The 16,769-nt window shown below is 38.2% G+C and overlaps 1 protein-coding gene across 1 annotated transcript; it reads right to left on the reverse strand.

Moving 5' to 3' along the window:
• Positions 1-901: 901 nt before the first annotated feature.
• Positions 902-14,614, reverse strand: LOC139749632 (ribonuclease P protein subunit p14-like). The gene is made up of 4 exons (XM_071663778.1): positions 14,376-14,614; positions 10,443-10,533; positions 4,426-4,645; positions 902-1,140 (listed from the first exon to the last, which is right to left on the reverse strand). Exons 1-3 carry the CDS (start codon positions 14,417-14,419, stop codon positions 4,427-4,429), a joined length of 354 nt encoding a protein of 117 aa, XP_071519879.1. The 5' UTR covers positions 14,420-14,614; the 3' UTR covers positions 902-1,140; position 4,426.
• Between the last annotated feature and the right edge of the window lie 2,155 nt (positions 14,615-16,769).

Consider the following 16,769-nt stretch of genomic DNA (forward strand, 5'->3'; position numbering starts at 1 on the left):
CAAGCTGCCCTACTCTGCCTTTTTCCCTACCTGCCTCATTCCCCAAAAGAGTGAGGTTTTAGCTGAAATCAGTCATAGGATGATCAGTTTGGAAAAAAGGAGGGAAGAGTTTCATAACTCAGTACACTTTGTCCTTGACATATAATGGTTTATCTTTGAATTTTCTATTCCAAAGTATTGATGCAATAAACAATATTTTGGTTGGCTAAATTTGTTTAACAGACTAATGTTATGTGTACATGTCTGTATAGCTGAGTATAACAAAAGTGTCATTACCTACCCACTATACAGCAAGAGAACAACTGCAAAACTTTTTCATACATAGTTGCTCATTCACACCTCCATAAAAATATTCTCTATGCATTATCAACCTCTTTATCAAAGAATACCTCCAGTATTCAATTTACTTTCATTTTCAGTTATAAAAGACAATGAAAATACAGTTTAAATTTGAAAAGAATCTAACCAAACATTACTAAGCTATAGTTGAAATACAATATTGTACCTAAGAATCCTAAATGCAAAGCAAGTTTTAAACTTGAAAAAAATTTCAAAATGAAGGGCCGATTGTTCTTTATTTTTCATACATGTTCACCATTTCCCACATTAGTAAGGAAGCATCAAGAACAAAGGACCAAGCTTTAGAGGAAAAATCCTCACTTGGCACCCTTCTCTGTTCCTTCTTTTGAAAAGTAAAAATTGGAGAGGAGGATTTCCAGCTCCCATCTCCTACCCCTTTTAGTTGCCTTCTAAGACATGCAGGGAGTACATAAGTATCATTATACTAAAGAACATCTTGAGAATCTTATGATGAATGAACATATATCAACAGACATTGGTCATCTATCACAGCTCTATCATTTGAGATGAAAAAGAATGCAAGGTGAAAAAAAGTCCTTCCTGAGAGCACCATTCTTTTAATGATGGTTCATTTCTTTGACCTACAACACATGGCAGTCCTACAAAGTCTTTGACAATCTAAATTTCAACATCAACTTATATCCAGCTATATTCTGTTTTTCTCTTTTTTGCAACCTTATTTCTTTCTAAAAACCTACCTGGATGACATAATTCATTTAGGCACCAGACTGTTGTAGTACTGATCTTTTCCAGGAAAGAAGTCAAATTCTTCAGTGTGATCTGAGAAAATTTGTACGAATTAGTTGAGTGAACACAGTTACTGGGTCAACTTCGATAGATGGTACTCATATAAAGGGCTTACAAAACATTAGTAATGCCCTGTGTATATAGAAAATGGCTGACTAAAAGCAGTTAATGGAATAACTGGTGAGAGTAAAAGGATGGACCTTGTAGAAAATTTTAAAAGTTATAGTCTGAATGTGCTGGGATTGGGGAAACTCATAGCCTTGGGCAGAATGTATGAAGTGAAAATGGAAATGATGAATGCATGTTGTGGGAGGGCATGGAAGGAGGGTATGGATCAAGAACAGTGTGGGTGAAAGGAAAGATTGGAACGGTGAAGTATACATACGTATGTGTATAAGAGCATGTGCATATGAAGACAGTGCAAGGTAAGGATGAAATGGAGTGTCTCTGGAGAAATTTGAATGATTGTATATATGGGTTTAAGAAAGAAAGGAAGGTGGTTGTAATGAGTAATACAAATGCAAAGGTGGGATGTGATGAAATTGGTGAGACAGTAGGTAAATGAGGAATCCTCCAGTAAATGAGAATAAAAGTCATCTTGAGGATGTTTATGCTGAATCATCTTCCTTGAAAAAACTTTTCTTAGCACAAGATGATCTACATATAAACATGGATGAGAAATGATGGAAGAAATGAACAAAAGGGTTTGACTTATTATGTGGCGGTGGACGAAAAGGTGATTAAGGTTGTGCTTGATGCTACAGTTGTGAGAAGATTCTTTGGAGATTCTAACTATTTTGCAGTTTTTGTGAAAGTGAGGATCAGGGAAAAGTGGAGGTATGATGGAAGGAAGAAGAGAGGTAAAAGAGATGGAAAGGCAGAAAGGGTGAGAGGAAGTTTAGATGAAAATGCAGTAAATGAAAAGATGCAGTCATTTATGAATGAAGTGTTTAAAATGTTTCCAGGAAGACTGTTAAAGGTAGTAGAATTAATAATTGGATACAAGGTTGTGAGATACAGAAAAAAAGAGGAAACACATGGTGGATGGATGAGATTAGAAATGCTGTTGCAGAGAACGAAGTTCAGCAAAGAAGGAAAGAATGTACGATGTATAAGTGGAATGTTAAGAAGCTGATAGAGGAAAGCAAAAGAGATGAAAATCTGGAAGAAATTGAGAGAAATATTTGATAAAAATAATGAATTGTATAGTCTGGAGGCACAAAAGAAAAGAGATGGACATTAATGGAAATGCAAAAGTGAGAATTAAGGAAGGAGAGTTACTGAATCATGAGGAGTAAGTGAAAGGAAGGTGGAAAGAGTATTCTGAACTGATGAATGTCAAATAAGGTGAGGCAACAGATGTTACATGCATGGGTTTAAAGGATAAAAGGAAAAAGATACAAATGCAGGGGTCTATAGCAAAAAGGGAGGTAAAAGAAGCTCATAATGAGGTTGAATGTAAGAAAGGCACTTGGAGTGGATGGTACTAAGGCTGAAATGCTGAAGTATGAAGGAGAAAATGTGATAAGAGTCAATGCGTTTGATATGTAATTTAGCTTGAAAGCAGAAGGTTGTGCCTGAGGGTTTGGTGAAAGCTATCAATGATCCGTCAGACAAAGGAAGAGGTGCTAAGGATGAATGTAGTAATCATAGGGGAATAAGTCTGCTACGTATACCAGGAAATGCATGCATATGAAAGAATGTTAATTGATAAAGTGAAAGAAGTGACTGAATGCAGATTAAGTGGGGAGCAAGGAGGTTTTAAGATAGGCAGGGATGTGTGGATGAGATTTTTGCAGTGAGAACGTCTAAGAAAAAGTATCTAGCAAAAGGTAAGAGGCTGTATGCAACTTTTATGGATCTGAAAAAAGTGTAGGACACAGTCGAGTGGAACATTTTATGGGATGTGTTAAGGATATATGGGGTAGGGGGAATACTGTTTGATGCTGTAAAAGCCTTCTGTAGAGGAGCAAATGCATCTGTATGAGTGGGTGAAGAATTGAGAAAAAAGTTTCAGTATACATGATGCTGTAAGGCAGTGCTAAGTGATGTCACTGTGGCTTTTTAACATATATATGGATGGAATGATACGAGAGATGAAAGCAAAACTAAGGATAGGGGGTGTAGAGATGGAGTGTAGCGGAGTTGTATGGTGGCTAGTAACAAGCCTGTTTGTAGATGATATTGTGATATTTGCTGAGAGTGAAGAGGAGTTGCAGATGGATGTGGTTTATGATATAGGTTAGCATAAGTGATTGAAGGCATATGCAAGAAGTTAAGTAAGGGTGTCTGAAAGGAAACAAGAGTAAAAGCATAAATTTTGAAAGCTCTACTGAGTGAGAAAGGAAAGTTTACTAAACTGTGTTACTGACATAGAGGGAGAAAGAACAGTAGATGTGACAGAATTTAAGTATTTAGGAGTAATCTTGGGTAAGTTTGGTGATATGGAAGGAGAGATAAGGGAAAAAGCAGTACAGGGTAGTGTCACTTGGTCCCCTAAAGGAATAATAAAGGGTAGAGATGTATCATGGAAGTGAAGAAAGGATTAAGGGATGCATAATCATTCTGACCCTGACCCATGCAGCCAAAACATGGACACGAGATGAGTCACAGAGGTCATGAACACAGTCTCTGGAAATCAGCTATTTGAGAGTAGCTTATGGTATGACTAGATGGAGCAAATAAAGTATGAAGGTGACTATGAAAGATTTAGTATGGCAACAAATGCAAAGGGAATGAATTATGGAGTGGTAGAGTGGGTGAAACGTAATACTTAGAGGTGGTTTGGTAATGTGGAAAGAGTGCAAGACAGGGAGTTTAAAAGAAGAGTGTATGAGAGTACAGTTAAAGGTGTCATTGTGAGAGGAAGACCACCTATGACTTGAGGAAATAAGAATGGAAGAGTACTAGATGGGAGAGAATTGGAGGAAGAATGTGTGGAATGGTGTATGCGAGGGAAGCATGTAAGGAAAGGGATAAGTGGAAACTCTTCTGCCATGGCCACCCCCCTTGTTGGGAGTTCCTAGAGGAAATGGTTGTCAGAGATATGGATAGATAGATAGAATGAAGTTAAATAAACTAATATGATTCATTTTAAACACGAGACACTTTATCATTAAATAGGCAGATTTTGGACAATCCTCATTAACAATGTAGTAACTTTAAAACAGTGTCAGCTGAATTTGAAATAATTCTTACAGAAATATCAACTTTTTCAGATAAATACTTATTCTTAGACCTATGAATATAAAGAAAAACTCTGTATACACATGTTTATGGAAATAGCAAGATAAGTTTTGCACAAATACCATTACTCACATCAAGCTATTGATCTCTCTGGCCCTGCTAGAGAAAGCAAACACGATGATGCATGCTGAACAGTATAAACTACTGGAATGTTAACACCAGCCACTCTCATTGATGGACAAACTGTTAGAGCTGCTCTGACTTTAGCATAGTTGCTACTGGGAACTCTCAAGATCACTTGTCTTTGTTTAGCATCAAATTTAAGGATATCCAATGGCAAACTTGATGATGTCTGTAACAAACCAAGTAAATCAGTTAATGAAGTCCAAACCATTTCATCACATCCCCTTCAGCTCTCTCAACCACACTCTTTTTATTGACACACCTTTTTTTCTCTTACCATTTTATCATTAACTCAATCAAACCACCTCATATCACATACTGTCCTCAAACTTTTCATTTTCAACAATTACACACTCCTCCACACATCCTCATCTATGACCCATGCCTTGCATCCATACAACATTGTTGGTACTACAATACCTTCAAACATACCCATTTTTGCCCTCCCTGATACTGGCCTCTTTTCTACAGATTCTACAATGCTCCCAGAAACTTCAACCCCTCACCCATCCTACAACTCACTTCTGCTATCATGGTTCCATTTGCTGCCATGTCCACTCACAGGTATCTAAAAAAACACTTTGTTTCCCCCAACTCTTTTTCATCCAATCATACAGCCAAACTAAATTGTTGCTCTTCCCTGCTAAACAGAATAACTTTGCTTTTATTCACATTTACTCTCAACTTCCTCCTTTCACACACTCTCCAAACTCAGTCAACATCTTAACCTCAGTCACCAACTTCTGTGATTTCTCACTTGAATATGCTACAAGTGCTGTGTTGTCAGTAAACAACAACTGACTCCTTTCCCAGGCCCCATCATTCCCTACAGACTGCATACTCACCCCTCCCTCTAAGATTCTTACACTTAGTTCTCACACCACCACACCCATAAACAAATCAAACAACCGTGGTGACATTACACACCCTTGCCACATACCAATCTTGTACCACTCACTCTCCTTTCTCTTCCTAACCATACAAATGCCTTACACCCTTGATAAAAAATTCTCACTGTTTCTAGCAGTTTTGCTCCCATCCATTTATTTCTAAAACCTTTCACGAGGCATCTCTGTCAATCCTATCATAAGCTTTCTCCAGATCCATTAATGCCATAAACAAATCCTTCTGTTTCTCTGAGTATTTCTCATCCTTCTGTTTCTCTAAGTATTTCTCACAAGCATTCTTTAAACCAAACACCTGATCCACAAATTCTCTCCCACTTCTGACACCACATTGTTTCCTCCTAATATGTTGCTCTGTACATGCCTCCACTGTCTCAATCACCACCTTCCCATATAACTTACCAGGTACACTCAACAAACTTATGTCTGCAGTTTAAACACTCACTTTCGTCTCCCATTCATTTATACAGTGGCACTATACATGCACTCAGCCAATCCTCTGGCACCTCATTATGATCCATACATCCAATAAAACTGTACTTAACTAATCAATAAAACATCCTCTTTTTCAGAAATTCAACTGAAATACCATCCACTACAGCCACTTTGCCGCATTATACCTTACACAAGGCCTGTACCACCTCTTCTCTTTACACCAAACCACTCTCCATGATTCTCTCACATTACATACCAAACCAACCAAATACCCTACATCTGCCATCGTATCATCAATCACATTCAACAGTTCTTCAAAGTATTACTCCATCTTCCACTCATTTCATCACTACCTGTTACCATTTCTCCAATTACCCCCTTGTGTTGTGTTCTCATTAATTCTTTTGTTTTTTTCTGCATACAATTAACCTCCTTCCAAAACATCTTATTCATCCTGGAGTTCACTGATAATCATTCATCCCATCTCTCATTTGCCCTCTTTTTCAACCCTTGCACCTTCCTGTTGACTTACTTCCACTCTTTCTTACACATCTCCCAAACATTTGCACTCCTTCCCTGTAAGTACTGTCGATATACCACTCTTTTCTCTTTAACAAGCAACCTTACTCAACATCCCACCACTTACCAATCCAATGTAACCTGCCCACCTCCCACCTTGCACATGCCACACACTTCTCTCGCATATGGCAGCAATGTTTCCCTAGACATCTCCCATTCCTCATCTACTCCTCTAGCTTTATTTACTCTCACATTTTACCATTCTACACTCAATCTATTCTATTATTCTTTCACACAAGTCTCTTTTCCAAGCACATTTACTTTCACCATTCTCTTCGCACCTCAGGGTATCCTCCTTTCTGAAATCCTATATAAATCCTCACAATGTAATGATCAGACATCCCACCTGCTGCCCTTCTCAAAACATTCACATCCAATAGCCCCTCTTTTGCAGGCCTATCAATTTGCATGTAATCCAAAAATGCCTGCTGACCATCTTTCCTATTCAAATATGTATATTTCTGTATCTCCCTCTTTTTATACAAGGTATTCCCATCACCACCCCTTTTCAAAACACAACTTCAAAAGCTATTCACCATTTTCATTCACTCTCCTGCATACCCCATGCCCCCGTTATACCCCCAACTGCAACATTACTCAACTTTGCATTCAAATCGCCCATTACTAACACCCGATTTCTTTCATCAAAAACACTGACTCACTCACTCAGTTGCTCCCCAAACACTTGCCTCTCATGATATTCCTTTCCATGGCTGGATATATGAGTACCACTAATGACTCATCTCTTGCAATCCACTTTAATTCTACACACATCAGTTTTCAGCTCACTTCCTTACACTTTTTCACACACCTCCACAGCTCCCTTACACACATACTACCATAACATTATATCATACATGTTTCATATTTTCAATCAATGTAATAAAACATGGACAATGTTCCCAAAACTTAACATTTTCCTGAAAGGTGACTGAATGTGTAAGACAAACAGGGCCATAAGTCACTGGGATCATCTTGCTTAGCTGGGACTGCTGTTACAGAAGTCCATGGAGCTTATGGGATCAACTGAGATTAGTACGTCATGAGGAGTCAAAGAAGCATGGAAGTGAAAAATAATGACAGAGATCTAAAAAAATTTGACATGATAACTTAGTGCAGACATTAGGGTAAAATGGATTAGGGATGAGAGAACACCTAGAGGGAGATGAATTGATATTTTTTCTTTTTCTATGATGGAGGCTCCTGTCATGGATAAAAGTCCACATCAAAGCTGGGCTTTAACCGAATTATAAATTGGTTAATGAAAGAGAAAAAGAAGAAATGAGGAGAGGCATTTGCAAATTTTTGAGGAAGTGAAAACTGTCTTTTGTTAGTGCCAAGTCATAGTTGTCAGGAAAGAAATGCAAGGGTAGAGTTCAAAAGCTTCAAGGTGTAGGGAAAGAAACAATTATCAAACTGGCCCACCCATGAGTTGCCAATGGCCACAAAGTAATTGTGTGATGCAGCAGCTTATCGAGTATTGTGTGGTCTGCCTAGTGATGGGGCACACAAGCAGCCAGCTCTTGGGACCAAAAATCAATGTAACAGCCGAAGAAAAAAGAATGTGAACCAACTTACAGAGCAGGGAAAGCAGGTCAAGTTTTGAGGTTAGCCTGGGAAAGTTGTTAAGTCAGACTGCTTTCTACTTAACTCTGTCAAGTAAGGAGGTAGAGCTAGAACCAACCCAAATGTGAGAGCAGTGCTCCATTAAAGAATGAATCAATCCCTTGTATACACAGAGCAACTGTTTGGAGAAGAAATTTGATGTCTAAACAGGACTCCCAGTTTCTTAAGAAGCAGACTTATCTATTTCCATAATGTGAGATTTCCAGGATAGAATGGATGTCACAGTAATACCAAGTATGTTCATTTAAGTCAAGTGTTGGAATTACAAATCTATCAAAGGAGAGAGGAAAATTGTGAGGAATCTTCAAGTAAGAGATGGGCAGGAACTGGGTCCTGAAAGCATTAAATTCAACCAGATTTCATTTACCCCACTGAGATATAATGTCCATGTCTGAGTTTATTGAAGAAGTTGTGTCGAGAAGGGATACATATCGAGTGAGAAGGAACAAATCTGAAGGATGTGGAGGAATGCAGCATTGAGCAGCCAGCATATGAGTGCATTTGGATATTTGTAGAAGGAAATCAATAACAAAAAGAAGAAAAAGTGAAGAAAAGAAACCTGAGGGACACCACTGCTGATGGAGAAAGGGGAGAGGCTGATCCATCAACTACCATGGATATAAAGTGACCAGAGAGAATAAGCTAGATATGAGGGAGCAAAGTGAGAGAGGGAAGCTAAATGAGGGGAACTTAGAGATGAGATCCCAAAGCCAAACCGTCAAAACCTTTGGATATATCAAGGGCATCTACAGCGGATTCTCCAAAATCCTTAAGAGATGATGACTAGACATTAGTAAGATAGGAAAGGATATCACCTTACAAATGCCATACAGATGATCAGAGAGATGACTGTGAGATTCAAGATGTCTGAGGATACAGTAGTTGAACAGGGATTCAAAGACTTTGGAAATAGCAGAAGTCAAAGCATCAGGGGTTTGAATGGTCACCCTTCTTGGGGATGGGATGTACCAATCTAAGCTTCCAAGAAGGAAAAGTTCTTTTTAAAAAGAAATAGAACACACAAACAAGCACAAGGTACACTCTTTCAAAGACAGAAATGCTTTTTGGATAGTTCAGAAAGAGATCACAGGAAAGGGAATATGATCTGTAAAAGGAGTATCAAAGGGTGAAGGATGTTAGTCATCCAAGGTAGAGTTAGAGGAGAAATGAGAACCAGAGAGATTTTTTGTAAATGAGAGACTGCTACAGCAGTGTCAGAGCAGAAAAGTGAAGGAAAGGTAGAGTGACTTAAGTTATCAGCAAGGCCTTCAGCTAAAGACCAGAGATACCTAACAGTGGATGAAGAGGAAAGGTTATTGCACTTCTTTTGAATAAAGGAACACTTTGCCTTGTGGATTACATACTTCTAATGATTATGTGCAGATAAATGCTGAATGGGAGTCAGAGGAAGGAGAGCTTTCTAAGCCTGATGCCTGATCCCTTTCCTGAATGGATTCAAAATAAAAGCAGTTGAACCATGAATTGGAAGAAGTGGCAGCCTTGCAAGAGGAGAGGGTATATGCTTCCATTCCAACAACAATAACCTCTGTCATGCATTTAGCACAGATAGAAGAATCACTAGACAAGAGGCAGTCAATGAAAGTTTTTTCATACATTATTCCAGTCAGCTTTATTTTGGTGCAAATATTTATGCTTAGAAAAGGCTGTTGGAGGGGGAGGTGCTGTTAAAATACATTTACAAAAGATGGTGAGATGAACCACTTGGGGGTGAGATTGTGTAGTACAGCACAAAGGATTAGAGGTGAAAAATAGATCAAGAATATCAGGACACTGGTCACAACAGTAAGGAACATCAGTGGAATACTATCTAGAATATAATGCTATCAGGATAACTGAATAAGAAAGAATTATAACATAAATGACAAAGGTGACTAGTATGGACATCAGAAATGTAATGAAAGAAAATGATGAAAATATAGCTGAGATGGATGTATGGTAATAATTATAAAAAAAATGGAGCAAAAATACAGAGAACTGAATGGTATAAAGGACACTGGACAAGATAAAATGATCAAACTTGAAAACAGAAAATCACAACTGGAATATACAACTGAAGAGATATGGAAGTAAAGATAACCCAGCAATGGACGCAACGATATAGTGAGGGTGAAGTAAATGTGTTTGTGACACAAGATACAAACAGACATATATTTTCATTAATAGAAAATTATTCATATATTCAAAGTATGCTACATGCCAATATATGACTGAGGAATACTATTAACTTTTTAATCAAATAAACTAGAATGTTTAAGTTTTGTTTGAACTGTATATACATTATTACTGTATATGCAAAACAGTTCAATTCCTTAAACATTACTACTTGCTGAAATTAACAAAAAGCACCAAAGATTTGTCAGACACACCACTGTTTCTATAAGTTTCCTAGTAAGGACTTGCCTCTCCAAACATAATATTCACAGCTGTTCTGAGGACAACCTGGACAAGATCAATTGTCATCTCACAAGGTAACTTCTTCTGATCATAATCCCTGTAAAGAAACAAATGATTATCAAACATGGTTATCTTTCATTATGTATAATTTCAAGTAAGCTCTTTAATTAATTACCAGAACTAAACTGTATTATGAAACTACACAATCTGGGAAGAGAAATATAAATCATTTACATATATATTCTGCATATGTTTAGTGTCTAAATCTATATATGCATTCCATACATAAGACCAATAAATGTCAATGAGTCTATTTCCACAACTGAGAGGAACATCAGGTTATGAACTAAGCATAAAGGCTGGTCTATAATGCATAATCCACTAGCAACCTATGCCCTGCAAAAATATTGATAATCAAAATCTCTAGTTCATTATCACTATAACTAGTTCAACTGCTTCCCTTTCATGTAAACCTGTCATAACTGCTCTATCATAGTAACATATCAATCCTGAAACCCCAAACGCTTCACATGCCCTGATTCAGTTCATTGACAGCACGTCAACCCTGGTATACCACATCGTTCAATTCACTCTATTCCTTGCATGCCTCTCACCCTCCAGTACGTTCAATCCCTGATTGCTCAAAATCTTTTTCACTCCATCCTTCAACCTCCAATTTGGTCTCAATTTCTCCTTGTTCCTTCCACCTCTGACACATTTATCCTCTTTGTCAATCTTTCCTCACTCATTCTCTCCATATGTTCAAACCATTTCAACACACCCTCTACTGCTCTCTCAACTCAACTCTTTATATTTCCACACATCTCTCTTACACAATCAAACCACCTCACCACATATTGTCCTAAAACATTTCATTTCCATCACATCCACCCTCCTCCATACAACCCTATCTATAGCCCATGCCTCGCAACCATATAACACTGTTGGAAGTACTGTTCCTTCATACCTACCCATTTTTGCTCTCCAAGACACGTTCTCTCCTTCCACACATTCTTTTTTGCTCCCAGAATGTTCACCCCACCCCCTCACCCTGTGACTCATTCCGCTTCCATAGTTCCATTCACTGCTAAGTCCACTCCCAGATATCTAAAACACTTCACTTCCTCCAATCTTTTTTCCAATCAAATTTACATCCCAATTAACTTGTCCCTCAACCCTACTGAGCCTAATAACCTTGCTCTTATTCACATTTACTCTCAACTTTCTCCTTTCACACACTTTTCCAAACTGTCACCAACTTCTGCAGTTTCTCACTCGAATCAGCCACTAGAGCTGTATCATTGGCAAAAAACAACCAAATCACTTCCCAGGCCCTCTCGTCCCCAACAGACAGTAAACTCGCCCATCTCCAAAACTCTTGCATTTACCTCCCTAACCACCCCATCCACAAACAATTAAACAACCATGGGGACATCACACACCCCTGCTGCAGACCAACATTTACTGTGAATCACTCTCCTCTCTTCCTACTTGTACACATGCCTCACATAATTGGTAAAAACTTTTCACATACGTGTGGTGCGCTTATCAGGTAATTAAATGTTCATGTTGCAACACTGCCAGCAATAAAATGTATTCTTATACCATAATACATACACATCTCACTATGTTTCATGTCATAATATCCAATGGTCTATGTTCTATATACATCATTCACATACATTTCCCTTGATTCCTGGTCAGCACAAAAATAATACTCTATCCATCATGCCATTTTACTAGTTAAAGACCAAGTTCAATAATTAAGGGTAATGGATGAGCAATGTCTAAATTACCAGTAATCATTTCCTGCCTCACTAACCCACTGTTAATTTTGCCCAAGATTTTTAAATGCCCCAAACTGTATACAGAACAAAAATCACAGTCAACTGCTAGAGGTATCCCATATCATGGACAGCACATCTAGAGTAAATTGGCTAAATAACAAGATAAAGAAAAATGTGGCATTAATTAATGTAAAAGTAGGTAATAAACTTGTAAGATATCAACAGAACCTATACCTTTCCTTAGTAACCAAAACATTAGGAGAAATAATTTAACATAATATTCAACTCCTACTGGGATTTTGCAAAGGCATCCCCTTTGTTGTCTGTTTCATGACGCCTAATTCTGTGTTGACAGTGCTTTTCGTGAATACATCTGGTAAAGATGAAATACATATCTAACGTTAGGTTTTGATGAGCAGAAAGGTTAGGTAAGGTTCTCATAAGTTTTCTTGACTTTTTACAAAAGTATTAGCTACTTTTACATTAATTAACCTCTCACTTTCCCTGATATACAACTGCGTAACTTAATATAATCTAATGAAAGGGAAGAAGATTAGATGAGGAAAAGTATTCTTGAATTTCAGAGAAAGTGAAAAACCTGTCTTTTAAAAAAAGAGATAGGTCATAATTATTTAAGAACATGAAGTAGTGAGGGCACTGCAAGAGGCCTACTGGCCTATGCTAGGCAGGTCTGCAGTCTGTCCACCCTACAACCATACACTTGAACCCATACAGACATCCCACCTTCATTTAAAGCTAACTGAAGACCTAGCTTCCACTACTGTACTTGGCAGCTTGTTCCATAAATCTACTACCCAATTCTTGAACTGGTATATACCAACATTTGACTTGAATCTATTTTTTTCTAATTTGCATCCGTTATTTCTTGTCATATCCAGTTACAAATTAGAGAAAAATAGATTGGGATGTGGGTAAATATTGATTCAGGAATAAGGTAGTAGATTTATGGAACAAGCCACCAAGTACAGTAGTGGGAAAGGGTAGAGATTTCTAAAGCTTTGAGGAGTAGGGAAAAATTTATCAAAACAGCCCACACTCGAGATGGCAACAGCCACACAGTTCAGATGGCTACTGACATATAGGAATATGATCCTACATGAAACAATCTCATGGGCATTAATTTGATCACTTTATCTTTTTGAACATCTCAAATCACTCAACATATTTTCAAAGCTTGGATCAGCCAGATTCAAACATTTCGACGCATGGCAGCTTGGTTGTCTGTTTCATGACATTTATTACTCTGTTAACTGCATTTTCATGGATACAACTGGTATAGTCGGAACAGAATATTTAACATTAAGTTTCAACAGGTAGGGAGGTTAGGTCATGTACTCATGGGTTCTATTCATTTTCTCGCATCCTGACAACATTTACATTAATCAGCTGGTCAATTTCCCTGACATAGTACTATTCCTAAATGTAGAGATAATACGGAAAATTTGCCATTTCAAGAACTGACATTAATTTTCTTGTTGCATTAGCTTCATTTGATCTGCCTACTGACATACAAACTAAATGACGCTCTACATAATGTGAACAAACACGGTGAATTTTTTTTCAGCCATTAGCAGGATGTCGTAGGTATTTCTCCTGTATATTAATTATTTCTTAAAGCCGGACGAGCGTGTTACATGTGCATTACTTGAACTCTCGGTGGTTCAATTTTAGTGTTTTTACTGTACAATCTCCCATTACTTCAAACCCTGCACACTTTACAAGAACTTTAAATCTGAATTTGATATATTACAACAAAATTGCCATATACTATATCAACTCTACCCATTATAAGGAATCTATTGGTGCCATTTTCATTAAATTCTATCACCTATCAAATACAAATCCATACTGCCAAACTACACCAAACTATCAAGTTTTATCCAAACAAATTACATTTTGGGTCACATCCACCCGGGACCAGCCATGACTTGTAGCAACATGACCAGTGCTCCAGCCTACACACTAGCAACGTTCTATTATAGTGATATGTTCAAGAGATGGAACCCTATGGGTGTAAAACTCCACCCTTCTCCTCCTTACAGTACAAACAAGTAATTAGGTAATGAGAGGAAGGTAAGAGGTGTTTCATGAGGTGGGCCACGAGAGGCCTGGCTGTGATCAGTGGACTTACATGTGGACACACAGGTACCAGTGTCTCACCTCCAGCCGCTTCATGTCACCTGGCTCAGCTGGCCTCAGCCCACACCTTCCTCTATATCAATAATGTCATCACATATATACACCACACAAGTCTGTCACAAAGCCAGGTGTTCTTGTGTAGACATAAGCTGTTCCCACGTTTCAGCCAATCAGCTTAGTCGTATCTTAGAGCCCTCATTTTCTGGACCAATCATGAAGCTTGACACAACCACACACGACACCAGAGCAAGATGTAAACAACTGTTTGCATTCATAACTGAACCACTGATGACAATAATATAATTACCTCGTTCATTATGCATATCTTATTATTGACTAATTAATCATCGATTATTTATAATTTCCTCATATTCTGATTTATTTCCTGAAAATGGTGTATAATTCTTTATGAAACGAGCGTTAAAATGTGAGTGCCAGACTCCCAGGTCAGGAGGTATGATGAGGATTCTAATTCTTTTGTAAATTCCACACATTCCTGAGACAGTCACACATACATCCATAGACGATGACATCTGAAAATAAAGAAAAACATATTGTTCAGAGGGACAGTAACATTACAGACACATCCAAATTAACATCATTGTGAGGTAAGGAAGGAGGCATGATGGTAGATGTGTCTTTCCCAGATGGGTTGAAGTAACCAGTGGCGTGCCACATGGTTCGCTCCTGTGACTATTACCCTTGATATATATATCAATACATTACCACAGGGTATTGACTCCTACTAGAATATGTCTGCAGATGATGCAGAGGTCATGAACGAAAAGCAAGGAGGATTGCATCAGCTTACAAGGGAAACAAAAGATTCTAAAGTTGGTATGAACGTGATCAATGAAACAAAACCCGAACAAATATGAAGTAAAGATGATTTAACAAAATGAAGGACATCAATACGATTATTACTGAACAGGAGAAACAATTCAACCTTATTCCCCACGTGACGTAGATGGCGACTGTGGGGGAAGGGAGCGTGGGGGCTGAAAATCCTCCCCTCCTTTTTTTTTCACTTTTCCAAAAGAAGGAACAGAGAGGGCGGCCAAATGAAGCTTCTCCTCTATTTACCAATCATATCTGGAAAGTCGAACACCAGTGCACGTTTGTGGCAGCAAGGTAGCCTAACACCTGCGGATGTCATGATAAACTGTAGTTTGCACAGTAGGAAACAGTTAAAGAAAACGGTAAAGATGTGAGTTATGTGTTCTCATGTTGTGTATGAGGAAGAATGTGGCTGGGGTTGGTATCAGCAACCCACTCACTAGGCAACACCAGAATGAGATATCATCATTCATGCCTTCTTAATGACCAATCTAAACAAATATGAGTAATTAACTTGAATACATTGTCTAAATTGCCAATAATCATTTCCTGACTCTCCTTACATCCGTCCTGGCCAGCTGGGACCTGTAATGACCCAAACTGTAAAACAAAACCAGGTCAAGTGTCCTGGGCGTCTCCTACCCTGCTCTGCACACCACAGGTCAGTAGGTCAAATAAGACAATCAGAGTTCTGTATATCAAGGTAAATGTGGGGTTAATTAATGTACAAGTAAGTAATACACTTGTGACATACTTGACTAACCCATGATATCCTCCCCTAGTAACCAGAAGGTATGATAACTGAAATAATTGAGCATTATCTTCGCCTCTGTGGTATGACATGGGGTCACGTTCGTTGTTTGGTTGGTGACAGTTAATGCTATGTTGACTACATGATCATCACTGTGACCAGTACTTGAGGTCGACCAGAAGATTTACCATTAAGTTTGCACAGACAGAGAGACAGACGGACAGACAGACAAACAGACAGACAGAAATAAAGGTTTGGTGAGGTTTTCGTGGGTTCAGCTTATTTTTTCTCAAATACAATAACTACTTTAACATCAATAAGCCTCTTACTTTCCCTGACGTCCTGCCTCTGCCATGTATCATGTAACATAACAGGCGCCACACATCCATCCCTCGTGTGTGCCTGTGTATCTGAACACAACCAACCAAACCAAGTCACCCCCAGGCAGGACGACCATCCACACAAAGAAAACGTCTTTCTAGCAGTAACTACACTATACATTACTGACACCCCCCCCCCCAGTATTTTACTGAAAATATATATATATATATATATATATATATATATATATATATATATATATATATACATATATATATATATATATATATATATTTTTTTTTTTTTTTTTTTGCTTTGTCGCTGTCTCCCGCGTTAGCGAGGTAGCGCAAGGAAACACTCGAAAGAAATGGCCCAACCCACCCCCATACACATGTATATACATACGTCCACACACGCAAATATACACACCTACACAGCTTTCCATGGTTTACCCCAGACGCTTCACATGCCCTGATT

This window comes from Panulirus ornatus, chromosome 7, assembly GCF_036320965.1.
Source record: "Panulirus ornatus isolate Po-2019 chromosome 7, ASM3632096v1, whole genome shotgun sequence".
Lineage (NCBI taxonomy): Eukaryota > Metazoa > Arthropoda > Malacostraca > Decapoda > Palinuridae > Panulirus > Panulirus ornatus.